The 17,432-nt window shown below is 50.6% G+C and overlaps 1 protein-coding gene across 1 annotated transcript in view; it reads left to right on the top strand.

The window, feature by feature from the left end:
- Positions 1–589: 589 nt before the first annotated feature.
- Positions 590–17,432, top strand: part of LOC146798422 (peptidoglycan recognition protein 1-like) — a 219,835-nt gene continuing 202,992 nt past the window's right edge. Inside the window, exon 1 of the mRNA XM_085625683.1 lies at positions 590–769. Coding sequence (XP_085481809.1) covers positions 736–769 — 34 coding nt within the window. The 5' untranslated portion in view covers positions 590–735. The remainder of the gene's footprint in view (positions 770–17,432) is intronic.

Here is a 17,432-nt window from a genome sequence, read left to right as displayed (position 1 = left end):
CTATAGTTTGCAGTGTCCACAAAGTGGTGATGATTTTAACTTGATTATTTTAAGTTGATGACCTTTCTCTGATGAGGGCCAGGTAAATAATGAATCTCTATTCTTTAGCCAGTGGCCGGGTAAACAGTGAAGTTGCTACAATTTAGCCAACGGTAAAGTACACAGCGGAGAAAATTCGCTATTTCTTGGGCGGCCAACCGGATAAACAGCGCTAAAAATTGCTGGCCGCACAAAAGATCTCTTCAGTAAGTGCCTTTTAAAACCCTTTAAAATGCAGTCTGTTTGTGACCAATCGAGTAAGCTAAAAACGATTTACTGTTACTTTTATCCTTCCGGCCAATTTCTCTTCAGCAGATTAAAAAAATATATAAATGTAGAAGTTGACAGTCAGGCGCCTCTCATAATGGCTCCACTCCCTTTCTGAGGCCGCACCTTCACGTCTAATTTAAGCCTCCCTTCCCGCACCATAAGTGGACTTTGCTACAGAAGCCAGCTGAGATAAAGCGAAGAGAAAAAACACATTTCTTTGTCTGTAGTGCCCTCTGGTGGTTCAAAAGCGTTGCGACACGTACAAATCAACAGGTGAGCCAATCGCAATATCCCACAGAATGAGGAAGTGTGTGTTGTACAATGGCTATTGACTTCCTTCTGACACAAACCTAGTGCAACCTCAAAAATTCCTACTTCGCAGAATGTAGTTAGAAGTTTTCTAGAGTCTCAAGAGAAGAACGGAGTATGGAACTGAAAGGGACACGTCAGCAGGAGCCAGGTGAGAAAAAGAGTGAGCGAAGGGGAAAACGTATTTTTTTTCTTTTTAGATAATCCAAGGCAAATTTGTAGAAGGGTCAAATTGTTATTTGCTGTACTTCCCCTTTTCGTTCCTCCTACACATTCCTTGCTAGACGGAAAACGCTGCATTGTACCGAATGCAGCTAAACCGTGATTACAAGATCGTTTGGGTAAATTACCCACATTTGCAAGATTGGGGTCACCTTTGTTTGACTTGTACTGATGGTTGTAGGGGGTGGACATCAGCCTCATGTTTGTGGGACTCGACTATTATTCGTCATCAGACTTTCACCCTGAGCAAGGGAGGGTAAAGCAGGTAAGCAACAAAGAACAAGGCAAAGTAAGATATGAAAACAGGAACCAAGGGTAATTCGAGATAGAAAGGAATCTGCAAGAGTGAAACAAACCAGCAGCAAATTCAGGGTATTGGAAGAAAGAAGTATGAGGGGGAATAAAGATTAGGCAATGATAAGTCACAACATGGACTTGAAGAGGACGTTTTTATTTCAAACAGCAGAATTTAACCACCCATAGCAGGGCCACTTTAGTAACTGATATCACAAGAACAAAAGGCACTTTTCATTTTAAAATGGTATCTCATCTACCATGTGGTAAAGTATATTTGGGGTTGGCGGTTGGAGTGAAAGTTTGATTCAAGTCACTTTGGGGCATAACATCAAGGGCCGGCGATAAATATCGCAACGCGCTTAGCGCTTGCATATTTATCGCCAGCTAACTCTGGAATTTATTGCCCATTTAGCGCGTTATCAACAACGCGCATCGCCGAGGCGATAAAAATTCCAAAGTTAGCTGCCAAATGTTTGATTATCGCTGGAAATCCAGCGATAATCACACAACGATTGGCGATACGTTGTTGATAGGGCAGGGCAGACTTAGCCATTATATCCACTTTCCATTGGATATAATGGCTAAGTCAGCCTGAAAGCAGGCGTAAGGAAAGTAGCGATAACCGCAGTTAGCGCTACTTTTCTTATCGCTCTGCAGGTTTGCGTTCACATTGTTGATAAGAGAAATGTCGGTTAGCGAGTTTCTCACGTTGTTTTGGGGAGGAACACCCAATTTGCATCTCATTAGAGATGCAAAGCTGGGGGTTAAGGGAAAGGGCGCTGCGGCAAGGATTCACGCAATAGCGGGACCTTGCTAATAGTGCGATAAAATTATCGCCGCTTTTGGCCCGAAAACGGACGCTAAAGCGGCGATAATTTTATCTCGGGCCTTGATGATATGCCCCAATGTGGACTATGATAATTAAGTTAGTTAGGCGTGATTCAAAGGCATGTCAAGGTTAATTTCATTCAAACAGAAGGATGGTGGGAGCACGCTCCTGAACACCTGAGCACTCATTTTACCCCAATGCATCATGATAAATGCAGTGCATGATAACACTTCATTAGAAATCTTTACTTTTTCACCATTGTTGGTGCAGCCTGTGCTGTGGAACTCTAGACAGGTGTTTCAGGATTCATTCCTTCATCAGTAGAGAGCAACACATAATTTTGGGGGTGCTGGAAATGCTGCCCAAAGTCTTCTCAGGTCTCTGTAGCACTCATTGGGTGCAGGAACATCAACACAGGCTCGTAAGCTCAGTAGCTCAAGGGACCCTTTTCTAACAGAAGGCGGGTGTGAGCACACTGCCCCACATCCTACCACTCAGGGCAGATCTACAAGAGAGTGCCGCAGTGCAGTACCGCAAGCCCTTTGGCACTTTTAGTGCACAGGAATGCAACATATTTACAATGATATCTCGCATTCCTGTGCTCTCCCCTGCGCTGGCACGCAAAGAGCTGCTATGCGCTGGTGCAGGTACCCTTGCACCATGGTGCAAGGATGCCTGCCCCATGGAGAGATTGTTTTTGTGCGGAAAGGGGCACCTTCCTGCACAAAAACAATCACTACAGGCATTTTTCTCTTTCAATGCGTGCTGTAGCATGCAGCACGCATTGAAAGAGGAAATAAATTAGAAGAAATGAAAAAATTTCTCCTCGTTGCACCTCGCTACGCCACCCCTAGGTTTCTCGTAAATCTGGAAATGTGTCTGGTCCCATGGGTGTTGCATGGGAACACCCAAACCAACACCCATGGAACGCCCCTTTCACGCAAAGTGCTGCGTGTAAAGGGGCCGTATTTACCAGTACAGGAAAAGCCACGCAGGGTGGCTTTTCCTGTCCTTGTAAATATGGGGCAGAGAAATGCGCTGCCAGTGCATCACGAAAAGTGACACACTGGCAGCGCAAGGGGCTTGTAAATCTGCCCCTCAGTTTGCCCCAATGCATCATGATAAATGCATCACATGATAATACTTACTTTAGTAGGAGTCATTGCATTTTCATCCTTGTTGGTGCAGCCTGTGCTGTGGAACTCTAGATGTGTTTATGGATTCATTTCTTCATCAGTAGAGAGCAACAAGTAATTTTGGGGGTGTTGTAATTTCTGCCTAAAGATTTTTCAGATCTCTGTACCACTCACTGGGTGCAGGTACATCAACTCAGGCTCATCATCTTAGTAGCTCAAATGAGCCTTTTCTAACAGAAGGAGGGTGGGAGCACAGTGACTCACATCCCAGCTGTCAAACTCTAAAATGGGCAGAACCTCTTTTGCGCACCAAATGTTAATTAGGTAAGGTATATTTGGGTTTGACAGTTGAAGAGAAAGTTTGATTCAAGTCATAATGTAGTCTATAATTAGATAGGTTAGGTGTGATTCAAAGTGTTGTGAACCTTAATTTCATTCAATTTGTTTAGTAAATGTAATTTTAGATAACTTTTGTTTTCATATGCCAGCCAACATGACAATCACCCCAATGTAGTGCACAGGCCTGAGATTTTTTCAAGACGGTATACAATAATTGTAAAAAGTAGCATTTATAGCATTTCGAAATGATAACAACAAATATGATCGACACAACAAAATAAACAATATAATCAAGATCAAATAAAAATAGAAGGGTCAGTGGGATGGAAAAAATTAGGAGACAAAAGAAGAACAAACAAAAATATTGTTATTAAGTATTTCCATAAGTGTAGCTGTTTCATACAACTTTAGCAATACAATTCTGGTGGTAAGTTGTTTCAAATTGTGCCAGCAATATTACCTTATTAGAAAGAAAGGTGTGATGCCATGATTTGTCCATATATGCAAAAGTGAGAAGTCGAACACTTAGTAATTTGGATACCAACAACTAGAATGTTCACCAGGGTTGCTAAGAAGAGATGGCGCATAAACCCAGGTAGTTTAAAAAGAAATTAACATCAAGAAGTAAGCAAAGTAATCATCCTAGTTTAGTTATATGAGGTATTAAAGAATGCGGAAACAAAGAAGAAAATATTTGACTACATTGGTCATACCTAAATAGTTATTTCGGTATTATGGAGGCAGTACTGTATGTAGCCACTTTACTGAAAGTATAGTCAAGGGTTCAGATAGTTTGTCTAAAAAAGAAGAGTGAAAATTTTTTACAATGGGAATTATAAGTGATAAGTGAAGAGAGAAATTGGTTTAGACTAGAGCATGCCACGGTATTCATACCCTAGTTATTTTGTCATTAACTTATTTGAGGTATTAAAATATACGGAAATATGCGTAAACTGAGAGTAAAGTACTTGTCTACTTTGGTCATACCTAAATAATTATTTTGGTATTATGGAGGCAGTAGTGTATGTAGCCACTTCAATGAAAGAATAGTCCAGGTTTAAGATACTTTATCTAAACAAGCATTTGCAATGCAATAGGTCTCGCATTTATAAGAGTTTGAGCTATTGGCATTGTAAAATTACAATGTCTTTTATTTATGTTTTGGTTTTAAAACAAATAAAAGGCATTGTCATTTACAATGTCAGTAGCATAAATTTGCATAAAAGCAGTGTGTGGAGTGCAGCATTGTGCGGCGTGCAGCAGTGTGTGGCGTGCAGCAGTGTGTGGCGTGCAGCAGTGTGCGGCGTGCAGCAGTGTGAGGCATGCAGCAGTGTGCGGCGTGCAGCAGTGTGCGGCGTGCAGCAGTGTGTGGTGTGCAGCAGTGTGTGGCGTGCAGCAGTGTGTGGCGTGCAGAAGTGTGTGGCGTGCAGCAGTGTTACATGTAGCAGTGTGAGACATGGAGCACTGTGTGGCGTGCAGCGGCGTGCAGCAGTGTGAGACGTGCAGCAGTGTGTGGCATGCAGCAGTCTGCTGCGTGCAGCAGTGTGCTGCGTGCAGCATTTTCGTGCAGAATGCAGCAGTGAGTAATGCAGCACTGTGCAGCAGTGTGTGGCGTGCAGCAGTGTGCAGCATGCAGCAGTGTGTGCCGTGCAGCAGTGTGTGGCGTGCAGCAGTGTTTCGTGTAGCAGTGTGCGGTGTGCAGCAGTGTGCGGCGAGCAGAAGTGTGCGGCGTGCAGCAGTGTGCGCCGTGCAGCAGTGTGAGGTGTGCAGCAGTGTGAGGTGTGCAGCAGTGTGAGGCGTGCAGCAGTATGCGGTGTGCAGCAGTGTGTGGCGTGCAGCGGCATGCAGCAGTGTGTGGCATGCAGCAGTGTGGCATGCAGCAGTGTGTGGAATGTAGCAGCGTGCAGCAGTGTGAGGTGTGCAGCAGTGTGAGGTGTGCAGCAGTGTTTTGTGTAGGAGTGTGAGGCATGCAGCAGTGTGCAGCGTGCAGCAGTGTGCGGCGTGCAGCAGTGTGAGGCGTGCAGCAGTGTGCGGCATGCAGCAGTGTGAGGCGTGCAGCAGTGTGTGGCGTGCAGCAGTGTGTGGCGTGCAGCAGTGTGTGGCATGCAGCAGTGTGAGGCGTGCAGCAGTGTGAGGCGTGCAGCAGTGTTTCGTGTAGCAGTGTGAGGCATGCAGCAGTGTGCGGCATGCAGCAGTGTGCGACATGCAGCAGTGTGAGGCGTGCAGCAGTGTGCGGCGTGCAGTAGTGTGCGGCGTGCAGCAGTGTGCGGCGTGCAGCAGTGTGTGGCGTGCAGCAGTGTGTGGCGTGCAGCATTGTGTGGCGTGCAGCAGTGTGAGGCGTGCAGCAATGTGAGGCATGCAGCAGTGTTTCGTGTAGCAATGTGAGGCGTGCAGCAGTGTGCGGCGTGGAGCAGTGTGTGGCATGCAGCAGTGTGTGGCGTGTAGCATTGTGAGGTGTGCAGCAGTGTGAGGCGTGCAGCAGTGTGTGGCGTGCAGCAGTGTGTGGCGTGCAGCAGTGTGTGGCATGTAGCAGTGTGCGGCATGCAGCAGTGTATGGCGTGCAGCAGTGTGTGGTGTGCAGCAGTGTGAGGCGTGCAGCAGTGTGAGACGTGCAGCAGTGTTTCATGTAGCAGTGTGACGCGTGCAGCAGTGTGCGGCGTGCAGCAGTGTACAGCGTGCAGCAGTGTGCGGCGTGCAGCTGTGTGAGGCGTGCAGCAGTGTGAGGCGTGCAACAGTGTGAGGCGTGCAGCAGTGTGTGGCATGCAGCAGTGTGTGGCGTGCAGCAGTGTGAGGCATGCAGCAGTGTGCGGCATGCAGCAGTGTGAGGCGTGCAGCAGTGTGAGGCGTGCAGCAGTGTGAGGCGTGCAGCAGTGTGTGGAGTGCAGCAGTGTGCGGCGTGCAGCAGTGTGAGGTGTGCAGCAGTGTGCAGCGTGCAGCAGTGTGTGACGTGCAGCAGTGTTTGGTGTGCAGCAGTGTGAGGTGTGCAGCAGTGTGCGGCGTGCAGCAGTCTGAGGCGTGCAGCAGTGTGCGGCGTGCAGAAGTGTGAGGCATGCAGCAGTGTGTGGCGTGCAGCAGTGTGTGGCATGCAGCAGTGTGAGGCATGCAGAAGTGTGAGGCATGCAGCAGTGTTTCGTGTAGCAGTGTGAGGCATGCAGCAGTGTGCGGCGTGCAGCAGTGCTCGGCGTGCAGCAGTGCTCGGCATGCAGCTGTGTGAGGCGTGCAGCAGTGTGTGGCATGCAGCAGTGTGTGGTGTGCAACAGTGTGCGATGTGCAGCAGTGTGAGGCATGCAGCAGTGTGCGGCGTGCAGCAGTGTGAGGCATGCAGCAGTGTGTGGCATGCAGCAGTGTGAGGCGTGCAGCAGTGTGTGGCTGCAGCAGTGTGTGGCATGCAGCAGTGTGAGGCATGCAGCAGTGTGAGGCGTGCAGCAGTGTTTCGTGTAGCAGTGTGAGGCATGCAGCAGTGTGCGGCGTGCAGCAGTGCTAGGCGTGCAGCAGTGCTCGGTGTGCAGCTGTGTGAGGCGTGCAGCAGTGTGTGGCATGCAGCAGTGTGTGGCGTGCAACAGTGTGCGGCGTGCAGCAGTGTGAGGCATGCAGCAGTGTGCGGCGTGCAGCAGTGTGAGGCGTGCAGCAGTGTGAGGCATGCAGCAGTGTGAGGTGTGCAGCAGTGTGTGGTGTGCAGCAGTGTGAGGCGTGCAGCAGTGTGAGGCGTGCAGCAGTGTGAGGCGTGCAGCAGTGTTTTGTGTCGCAGTGTGAGGCGTGCAGCAGTTTGCGGCGTGCAGCAGTGTGCGGTGTGCAACAGTGTGAGGCGTGCAGCAGTGTGCGGCGTGCAGCAGTGTGAGGCGTGCAGCAATGTGAGGCGTGCAGCAGTATGAGGCATGCAGCATTGTGTGGCATGCAGCAGTGTGAGGCGTGCAGCAGTGTGTGCCGTGCAGCAGTGTTTCGTGTAGCAGTGTGAGGCGTGCAGCAGTGTGCGGCATGCAGCAGTGTGAGGCGTGCAGCAGTGTGAGGCGTGTAGCAGTGTGAGGCATGCAGCAGTGTGAAGCGTGCAGCAGTGTGTGGCGTGCAGCAGTGTGAGGTGTGCAGCAGTGTTTCGTGTAGCAGTGTGAGGCGTGCAGCAGTGTGCAGCGTGCAGCAGTGTGTAATGCAGCAGTGTGCGTAGCAGTGTGTGGCGTGCGGTAGTGTGCGGCATGCGGCAGTGTGCGGCGTGCAGCAGTGTGTGGCATGCAGCAGTATGTTGCATGCAGCAGTGTGTGGCGTGCAGCAGTGTGAGGCGTGCAGCAGTGTTTCGTGTAGCAGTGTGAGGCTGCAGCAGTGTGCGGCGTGTAGCAGTGTGCGGCATGCAGCAGTGTGCGGCGTGCAGCAGTGTGCGGCGTGCAGCAGTGGGGCATGCAGCAGTGTGAGGCATGCAGCAGTGTGCGGCGTGCTGCAGTATGAGGCATGCAGCAGTGTGAGGCGTGCAACAGTGTGAGGCGTGCAGCAGTGTATGGCGTGCAGCAGTGTGTGGCATGCAGCAGTGTTTCGTGTAGCAGTGTGAGGCGTGCAGCAGTGTGCGGCGTGCAGCAGTGTGTAATGCAGCAGTGTGTAATGCAGCAGTGTGCGTAGCAGTGTGTGGCGTGCGGTAGTGTGCGGCGTGTGGCAGTGTGCGGCGTGCAGCAGTGTTTCATGTAGCAGTGTGAGGCTGCAGCAGTGTGCGGTGTGTAGCAGTGTGCGGCGTGCAGCAGTTTGCGGCGTGCAGCAGTGTGGGGCATGCAGCAGTGTGAGGCGTGAAGCAGTGTGCGGCGTGCTGCAGTGTGTGGCATGCAGCAGTATGTTGCATGCAGCAGTGTGTGGCGTGCAGCAGTGTGAGGCGTGCAGCAGTGTTTCGTGTAGCAGTGTGAGGCTGCAGCAGTGTGCGGTGTGTAGCAGTGTGCGGCGTGCAGCAGTGTGCGGCGTGCAGCAGTGTGGGGCATGCAGCAGTGTGAGGCGTGCAGCAGTGTGCGGCGTGCTGCAGTGTGAGGCATGCAGCAGTGTGAGGCGTGCAACAGTGTGAGGTGTGCAGCAGTGTGTGGCGTGCAGCAGTGTGTGGCATGCAGCAGTGTGTGGCGTGCAGCAGTGTGGGGCGTGCAGCAGTGTTTCGTGTAGCAGTGTGAGGCGTGCAGCAGTGTGCGGCGTGCAGCAGTGTGTAATGCAGCAGTGTGTAATGCAGCAGTGTGCGTATTAGTGTGTGGCGTGCGGTAGTGTGCGGCGTGCGGCAGTGTGCGGCGTGCAGCAGTGTGTGGCATGCAGCAGTATGTTGCATGCAGCAGTGTGTGGCGTGCAGCAGTGTGAGGCGTGCAGAAGTGTTTCGTGTAGCAGTGTGAGGCTGCAGCAGTGTGCGGCGTGTAGCAGTGTGCGGCATGCAGCAGTGTGCGGCATGCAGCAGTGTGGGGCATGCAGCAGTGTGAGGCGTGCAGCAGTGTGCGGCGTGCTGCAGTGTGAGGCATGCAGCAGTGTGAGGCGTGCAACAGTGTGAGGCGTGCAACAGTGTGAGGCGTGCAGCAGTGTGTGGCGTGCAGCAGTGTGTGGCATGCAGCAGTGTGTGGCGTGCAGCAGTGTGAGGCGTGCAGCAGTGTGTGGCGTGCAGCAGTGTGTGGCGTGCAGCAGTGTGTGGCGTGCAGCAGTCTGTGGCATGCAGCAGTGTTTCGTGTAGCAGTGTGAGGCGTTGTGAGAAGTTGGCCTGGTATATGATGTTCACTAGTTAAAGTGACCACCTTGTACCATGCCAAGCAACCCTTATGGTGTAGTTGTAAGTCAACCTTTTCGGACTAGCTGCCCTAGTGGTAGCGTAGGCTAAGCAGTCTTTGAGGCTAAACTCGTGAAACGTGTTAAGCAGGCTGTTTTACCAAATGTAACCCCCCTTTATACCAATGAAAGGACACCACACCGATATATATTGAAAATATATATGGATTTATTTCTCAAAGTATCCCCTAGAGCACGGGTACTCATAGTACGGCCCGCGGGCCGTCGGCGGCCCGGCAAGCCTTCCTTGGCGGCCCGCGGACCTTGCAGACAGTGCCTGTGCCCTGTGCTTGTCAGCGAACACCGCCGGTTACAGCAGCGCGGAGCTGTGAGGCCGGGCGATTCTTTTAAAGGCCATTTACTTGTTAATGAGGCTTTGTTGTATTTCACCTCTTCTTAGCACCCCTGCATCTCCCCTCTCATTGAGGGGAGATGCAGGGGCGCTAAGAAGAGGTGAAATACAACAAAGTCTCGTTAACAAGTGAATGGTCTTTAAAAGACCTGTGAAGTACTTGGGTGCGGCGGCCGTGTGCGTTCCCTGGAAGCCGTCTCAGCGCGGGGTGAGGTGACAGAGGACAGCAGGGTGAGGTGATGGAGGGCAGCAGGGAGTGAGAGCAGGGGGTGAGGTGACAGCGGGAGGAAGACAGAGTGCAACAGAGGGAGGAAGAGGGAGGGAGAGAGAGGGAGAGGAGGAAGACAGGGAGAGGAGGAAGACAGGGAGAGGGGGGAAGACAGGGAGACAGAGAGGGAGACAGAGGGAGGGGGAGGGAGGGAGAAGGAGGGAGACGGAGGGAGAACGGAGGAGGGAGACAGAGGGAGAGATAGATAGATAGATAGATAGATAGATAGATAGATAGATAGATAGATAGATAGATAGATAGATAGAGAGGGCGGGAGACAGAGTGAGAGATAGATAGATAGATAGATAGATAGATAGATAGATAGATAGATAGATAGATAGATAGATAGATAGATAGATAGATAGATAGATAGATAGATAGATAGATAGATAGATAGATAGATAGATAGATAGATAGATAGATAGATAGATAGATAGATAGATAGATAGATAGATAGATAGGGCGGGAGACAGAGTGATAGATAGATAGATAGATAGATAGATAGATAGATAGATAGATAGATAGATAGATAGATAGATAGATAGATAGATAGATAGATAGATAGATAGATAGATAGATAGGGCGGGAGACAGAGTGATAGATAGATAGATAGATAGATAGATAGATAGATAGATAGATAGATAGATAGATAGATAGATAGATAGATAGGGCGGGAGACAGAGTGATAGATAGATAGATAGATAGGGCGGGAGACAGAGTGATAGATAGATAGATAGATAGATAGATAGATAGATAGATAGATAGATAGATAGATAGATAGATAGATAGATAGATAGGGCGGGAGATAGAGTGATAGATAGATAGATAGATAGATAGATAGATAGATAGATAGATAGATAGATAGATAGATAGATAGATAGATAGATAGATAGATAGATAGGGCGGGAGACAGATAGATAGATAGATAGATAGATAGATAGATAGATAGATAGATAGATAGATAGATAGATAGATAGAGCGGGAGACAGAGTGATAGATAGATAGATAGATAGATAGATAGATAGATAGATAGATAGATAGATAGATAGATAGATAGATAGATAGATAGATAGATAGATAGATAGATAGATAGATAGATAGATAGATAGATAGGGCGGGAGACAGAGTGATAGATAGATAGATAGGGCGGGAGACAGAGTGATAGATAGATAGATAGATAGATAGATAGATAGATAGATAGATAGATAGATAGATAGATAGATAGATAGATAGATAGATAGATAGATAGATAGATAGATAGATAGATAGATAGATAGAGCGGGAGACAGAGTGATAGATAGATAGATAGATAGATAGATAGATAGATAGATAGATAGATAGATAGATAGATAGATAGATAGATAGATAGATAGAGCGGGAGACAGAGTGATAGATAGATAGGGCGGGAGACAGAGAGATAGATAGATAGATAGATAGATAGGGCGGGAGACAGAGAGATAGATAGATAGATACATAGGGCGGGAGATAGATAGATAGATAGATAGATAGATAGATAGATAGATAGATAGATAGATAGATAGATAGATAGATAGATAGATAGATAGGTGTGCATACCGGGTCTGGTGGCTCAGTAGATGAAGGCGTCTGCTGCAGTGGCCTGTGTTCAACCTCATGGTCATAGTTTTTTTTTTGCTCTAGCCCCGCCCCCTCCCCCACTGGCCCCGCCCCCACCGGTGCGGCCCTCAGCCAGAAACCACACTGTAAATTTGGCCCCCGAGAGAAAGTTTGTGAGTACCCATGCCCTAGAGTCTTTATGAGCACAGGAGCACAAATCGTTAAACAAGAATACGTTAGATGGTGGCCACTCGAACCATATACTAAAATAGCGGTATAAGTACCACGAACAGAAAAGGGAAAAGGCCTAGGGCCTCTAGAATCGCTGGGCCTACAAGGAGCTAACTTTAGTTAGTGACCAGGAGGTCCACGGGTTGCGTGTGCAGAGCAAATAGTCACACGCGGCTCCCATAGGTTTTCAATGGGTGCGTAAAAGTTACAAAGTTACTGCAAAAAGGATCTTCCGGATGGACTATGAACTCAAGATTGGAAACACAGACACTAGAGATGATTCTCTACACTTGGGCACCGGAGTGCCAGCTTTACCTCACCCACAGAAAGCGGGTGCATAGGTCTCGAAGTGCGTCGGGTTTCTTCTATCTGTTCAATGGAGCCTGAAGACAAGGATGCTGCAGGCGGTCGGTCCAGAAGAGATGCGGTGGATCCAAGGATGGATCGGAGTTGTAGAAGACCTGTAAGCAGAGGGGACAGTGTTCACAGTCACTAGCCAGTGACCAGCGTGGCACCAGGTGGGTACCAGGCGATGTCGGGTGCAAACAGGAGGAAAGGTGCAGCTTGTCTCTGCAGCCACGTGGTCCCTGAAGGTCGACGAAGTCCAGGAGTCGGTTCACGAGCTGTCCCACGCAGGCTCTCGCTGTCGGCGGTGTCGGCGACTTGGTCGAAGCAAACAAGCCTTGGCAAAAGCAATTGTTGTGGAAAACGAAATAAGCTGATAGTTCTGACCAGCAAGGTCAGAGTGGCTGCTCCTTTGGAGGGGTGCAAGGGCCAGTCTGGAGCAACTAGACCAGCGGTGTAGTTCTTGAAGTTCGTCGCCAAGATGGCCACTAGCCAACGGGCCAGCAACCGGTTAGGCGCGTCGAGTGGCAAAAATGCAGAGGGGCCCCACGCAGATCGTGGAGATGCTGGAGGGCTCACCTTTGGTGCAGATGCTGCTCGGGTGTTGGGCTTCTCAGATCCCAAAGCACAACTTGGAGGGAGCCTCGGTTGTCGCGCTTGCAGCTTGTCGTGGTCGTTTCAAGATGGCTGGCTCCACGTGTCACGGTGCCTCCACGGGTCTCCTCTTTTCAGGGACTGTGGATCGGGCGGTGAGAGGTCTGGAGGTCCAGGTCTTGTCAGTCTCTGGGCTCGGGCTCCGGCGGGAGGTGGCAGCAAAGCAGACGTTGATTCGCTGGATGGTGCTTGCGTTAGCAAGGTGGTCACTCCCTGACCACAGGGGAGATTGGCTTCAGTCCTCTGTGCGGCAGAGCGTCGAAGTTCCCGTCTTCTTCTTAGTTTCAAGTTGATGCCAGGATGTCTGAAGTCTTAGGACACAGCTCCTACCTTTATTCGGATTCTAGGGGCCGGACTACCTGCTAGGTCCCTCCCTATGGGTGGGACCAGGAAGGGGGGTGGTTACACCCCCAATCCTTTGTCCAGCTCGCCCCAGGTCCGGGGCTGGTGTGCCCCAGGACCGGTTTGAACTGGCATATGCACCGAGGCTCCTTGTGAGCCTCAGGCATGTCTGGTTCCTTTCAAGCCCTACCTGACCAATACACAAAATCCTGTCTGGGGTGGTGCACGCACCTCCCCTGGCAGGAAACCCTTTGTCCACGTCTCCCAAGCTGGAAGGACTCCCAGCAGCAGGAGGGCAGACTTGTGTCTGTGGTGGCAGCATCCATTTTGTGGAGCTGAGGCTATGTCTGATTTTACCCGGGTTTCAGGTACTGTACATGTCGTGTCCCTCTAGAAGGGTGGAATGCTAACCCCGTCGCCAGAATTGGCGAGGGGTTAGTATTCCAATTCGTATGACACCTTACTCGACATGTTTTGATAAAGCCAAACCAAAGTTAGAATTTAACCGCGAGGTTCATAATGCACTTAAGAGTATATGGTATGACGATATCTGGAAACAGTAGAAGGAAGTTGTTCCGACCACTGCAGACAGGCTCAGCTCACGCCAGAGCACCATCTCACATGGAACCAAGCACTCTGCCTTCAGGATTGTTAAGGCCTGCCATAGGAGTGACTTATAGGTTAACATGTGTCCCATTTAAGGTTAGGTATAGATATACTACACCTAAGTAAGAGGTGGTTACACCAACTTACCCCAGCTGAGTGATCAGCCAGTTGTGTCAAATTTGTTAGGCCAAGCCTGGGGTGGCATAATACATGCTTCAGCCCCTGGCAGGCCTTAGATACACCAATGCCCTGGGTACCTAGTGTACACTGGTACAGGGGCTCACAGGGTGATCCACTTCCAATTGGTTATGCCCCTAGGGTGCATAGTGTAAATTTAGTAGAGAGAACAGCAGGCTGGGGGTCTGATTGGCAGGCCCACAGCCTCAATATGTCAAAAACCATTGAAGCAAAAAGCAAAAATTTGGGGTGACCATAGGATAGCAGACCCTATTCTCCTACACAACCCCCCCCCAAACGCAGGGACATTAAACTAGCCTTGACCAGTCTCGTCTTCATGTCCTAAGTGGAAGTACCTGGAGAGACCATCTGCATTCCCATGGTCAGTACCTGGCCGGTGCTCCACTGTAAAGTCCATCCCCTGTAGGGAAATGGACCACCTAAGCAGTTTGGGGTTTTCACCCTTCATCTGATTTAGCCACAAGAGGGGCTTATGGTCGGTCTGAATCTTGAAGTGAGTGCCAAACAAGTATGGCCTCAGCTTCTTCAGGGCCCACGCCACAGCAAAGGCCTCCCTCTCAATAGCTGACCAATTCTTCTCTCTGGGGGTCAACCTTCTGCTAATAAAAGCAATGGGTTGGTCTTGACCATCTACATTAAGTTGTGACAGCACAGCTCCCACACCCAACTCAGAAGCATCTGTTTGGACAATAAACTCTTTGGAGTAGTCAGGACTTTTCAGGATAGGTGCAGAGCACATGGCCTCCTTCAGGTCATCAAATGCCTTTTGACAGCTTACTGTCCACTGAACCTTTTTGGGCATCTTCTTGGATGTCAGATCATTAAGAGGAGTCACAATGGACCCATAGTTCTTAACAAACTTCCTGTAGTACCCAGTCAAGCCCAAGAAAGCTCGAACTTGAGTCTGGGTGGTTGGAGGAGACCAGTCCTTGATGGATTGTATCTTACTCTCCAGTGGTTGAACTTGGCCTCCACCTACAAGGTGGCCCAAATACACAACCTTACTCTGCCCTATCTGGCACTTAGTAGCCTTGATAGTGAGGCCTGCCCTTTGCAGAGCCTCAAGAGCCTTCTTCAGGTGGATCAGGTGATCCTCCCAGGTGGAGCTAAAGTCAGCAATGTCATCAAGATATGCTGCACAAAAGTCATCCAACCCAGTAAGGACTTGGTTCACCAGCCTTTGGAAGGTGGCAGGTGCATTCTTCAGACCAAAGGGCATCACCACAAATTGGTAGTGCCCACCTGGGGTTGAGAATGCTGTTTTGGCCTTAGACTCCTCAGCTAATCTGATTTGCCAATAGCCCGCTGTCAAGTCAAATGTGCTCAAAAACTTAGCAGAAGCTAGTTTGTCTATGAGCTCATCTGCCCTTGGAATAGGGTGTGCATCTGTCCTGGTGACAGCATTGAGACCTCTGCAGTCCACACAGAACCTCATCTCTCTCTTGCCATCTTTGGTGTGAGGTTTGGGGACCAGAACCACTGGGCTAGCCCAGGGGCTCTCTGAGGGTTCAATGACACCTAATTCCAGCATTTTATGTACCTCAGCCTTTATACAGTCCCTGACGTGGTCAGGTTGTCTGTAAAGCGTGTTCTTTACAGGCAGACTGTCACCAGTGTCCACCACATGGGTACACCAGTCAGTTTGGCTAGGTATTAGGGAAAACAGATGTTGAAATGATTGTAGAACTTGTCTACATTCAGTCTGCTGATGGGCAGTGAGGTTGCCTCCAAGGGTCACTCCTTCAACTGAGCCATCTTCAGGGTTCTGAGACAACAGGTCTGGGAGAGGGTCACTCTCTTCCTCCTATCCCTCATCTGTAGCCATGAGCAAGCCCATGTCTGCCCTGTCAACATATGCTTTTAACCTGTTAACATGGAGTACCCTGTGGGGACTCCTGGGAGTTCCTAGGTCCACCAAGTAGGTAACCTCTCCCTTCTTTTCCAGGATTGTATGGGGTCCAGACCATTTGTCTTGGAGTGCTGCTGGGGCCACTGGCTCCAACACCCATACCTTCTGTCCTGGCTGAAACTCAACCAAGACAGCCTTTTGGTCATGCCAAGCTTTCTGTAAGGCCTGGCTTGCCTCAAGGTTTTTGGATGCCTTCTGTTGGACAGGCCACGTGAAGGGCTTGCTCCCTCCCCGCATGACAGGGCCCAAGCCCCGGCCTTCCAGGTGTTACCCACAAGAACAACCCGCACCCCATCTCCCGACGGAACTCCTGCCCCCGGACATCCATGTATCACGGGGCCAAACCACTACCGGCTCCCCCGGCCGGACCAGCCGCCATCTTGGACACTGCACCACGAGGCCGCGTGGCCTCAGCTCGACCCTAACCCTGGGCCTGGCCAGGCCCCGACATCCCGGCACCACCATCCACCCAGGAGGTGAACGGACCACTTGGCAGGTCAATGGGAGAAAGAAGTGTCGATGGCTCTCCCCCGCCAGGTGCCGATCGCCCTCCAGCTCCCCCGGGCGCTGGCTCCACCCCCCTGCTGGGTGTCTGGACTCCCTCATCCCGGACCTTCCAACCTCCACGTGCGAGGGTCCGGACATCAAAGGGCGCCAGACCTATAACTAGGGCAGCTCCAGAGCAGGAAGGCAGTTGTATCCTGGAGTCGAGAGACACCGAGAGAACTCAGCCTTGACGGACTACCGGCGCTGCCGTAGCCCTGCCTTGTGAACTATCGTCCTGCCTGCTGGCGCTGCCGCGGCCTTCTGCATCCTCCATCCTCGTCGGGACCTGCTGGCGCTGCCGCGGACCGTGTAACGACCACCTTCATCGGGACCTGCTGGCGCTGCCGCGGACTGTGTAACGACTACCTTCATCGGGACCTGCTGGCGCTGCCGCGGACCGTGTAACGACCACCTTCACCGGGACCTGCTGGCGCTGCCGCGGCCCGTCCAAAGCTAGAACATCGAGCTCGAGGATTGTGAGCTATCCATCAGACCATCTCAGCTACCAGATTGGTAACCAGACTGTCCCGCTACCCCCTTTCCCAACCAAGAGACTAGAATCGAGGGGACCCCTGAGTCCAGACCTCCTTGTACCATTCCATCGTACCCTAAGAAATCGCTTATAAAGAACGTTAAATCCTATTCCTGTGTGGTGTATATCTGTGGGGGGGAAGTTACTCATCTGTACGATCGCTGGAGACGGCTCTCCCCGGAGACCTCTCCCCTTGTCCTCGGCCGACCCTCCCGGTCCGTCTAACATTGGTGGCCAGCGGCGCGATCCGAATCAACGCATAATCGTACAGAGAGTAGCTCACCCCACGACAAAACCACGATGTCAACCAAAGAGAGCGGATCCACCGAGAAATTCCAGATGGATAAATTGGAAGAGTACAGCCATCGTGAATTAAAACAATTCTGCATGGAACTAGGCATTGCTACCACCGGCCTGAGTACCAAAGACGATTTTAAGCACGCCATTGAGTCGTGGGCAGAAACCGGGGTCGCCAGATCCCCAGACCGAAACGGTGCAGCATCAGAGAGGAACGCCACGGCTCCCGAGGAGCGAGGAACGGGCCTCTCGCAGGAAGAGATCCAAGAAAGAGAAAAAAACAGACTACATGAGTTAGAAATGGCACGACTCAAAATGGACGGTGAACTAAAATTAGCCGAGCAAAAACTGAACCTAGAACATCTGCGGCTCCGAG

The sequence above is a fragment of the Triturus cristatus genome, chromosome 9 (genome assembly GCF_964204655.1).
Source record: "Triturus cristatus chromosome 9, aTriCri1.1, whole genome shotgun sequence".
Classification (NCBI taxonomy): domain Eukaryota; kingdom Metazoa; phylum Chordata; class Amphibia; order Caudata; family Salamandridae; genus Triturus; species Triturus cristatus.
This window is presented reverse-complemented; position numbering and strand designations above follow the sequence as displayed.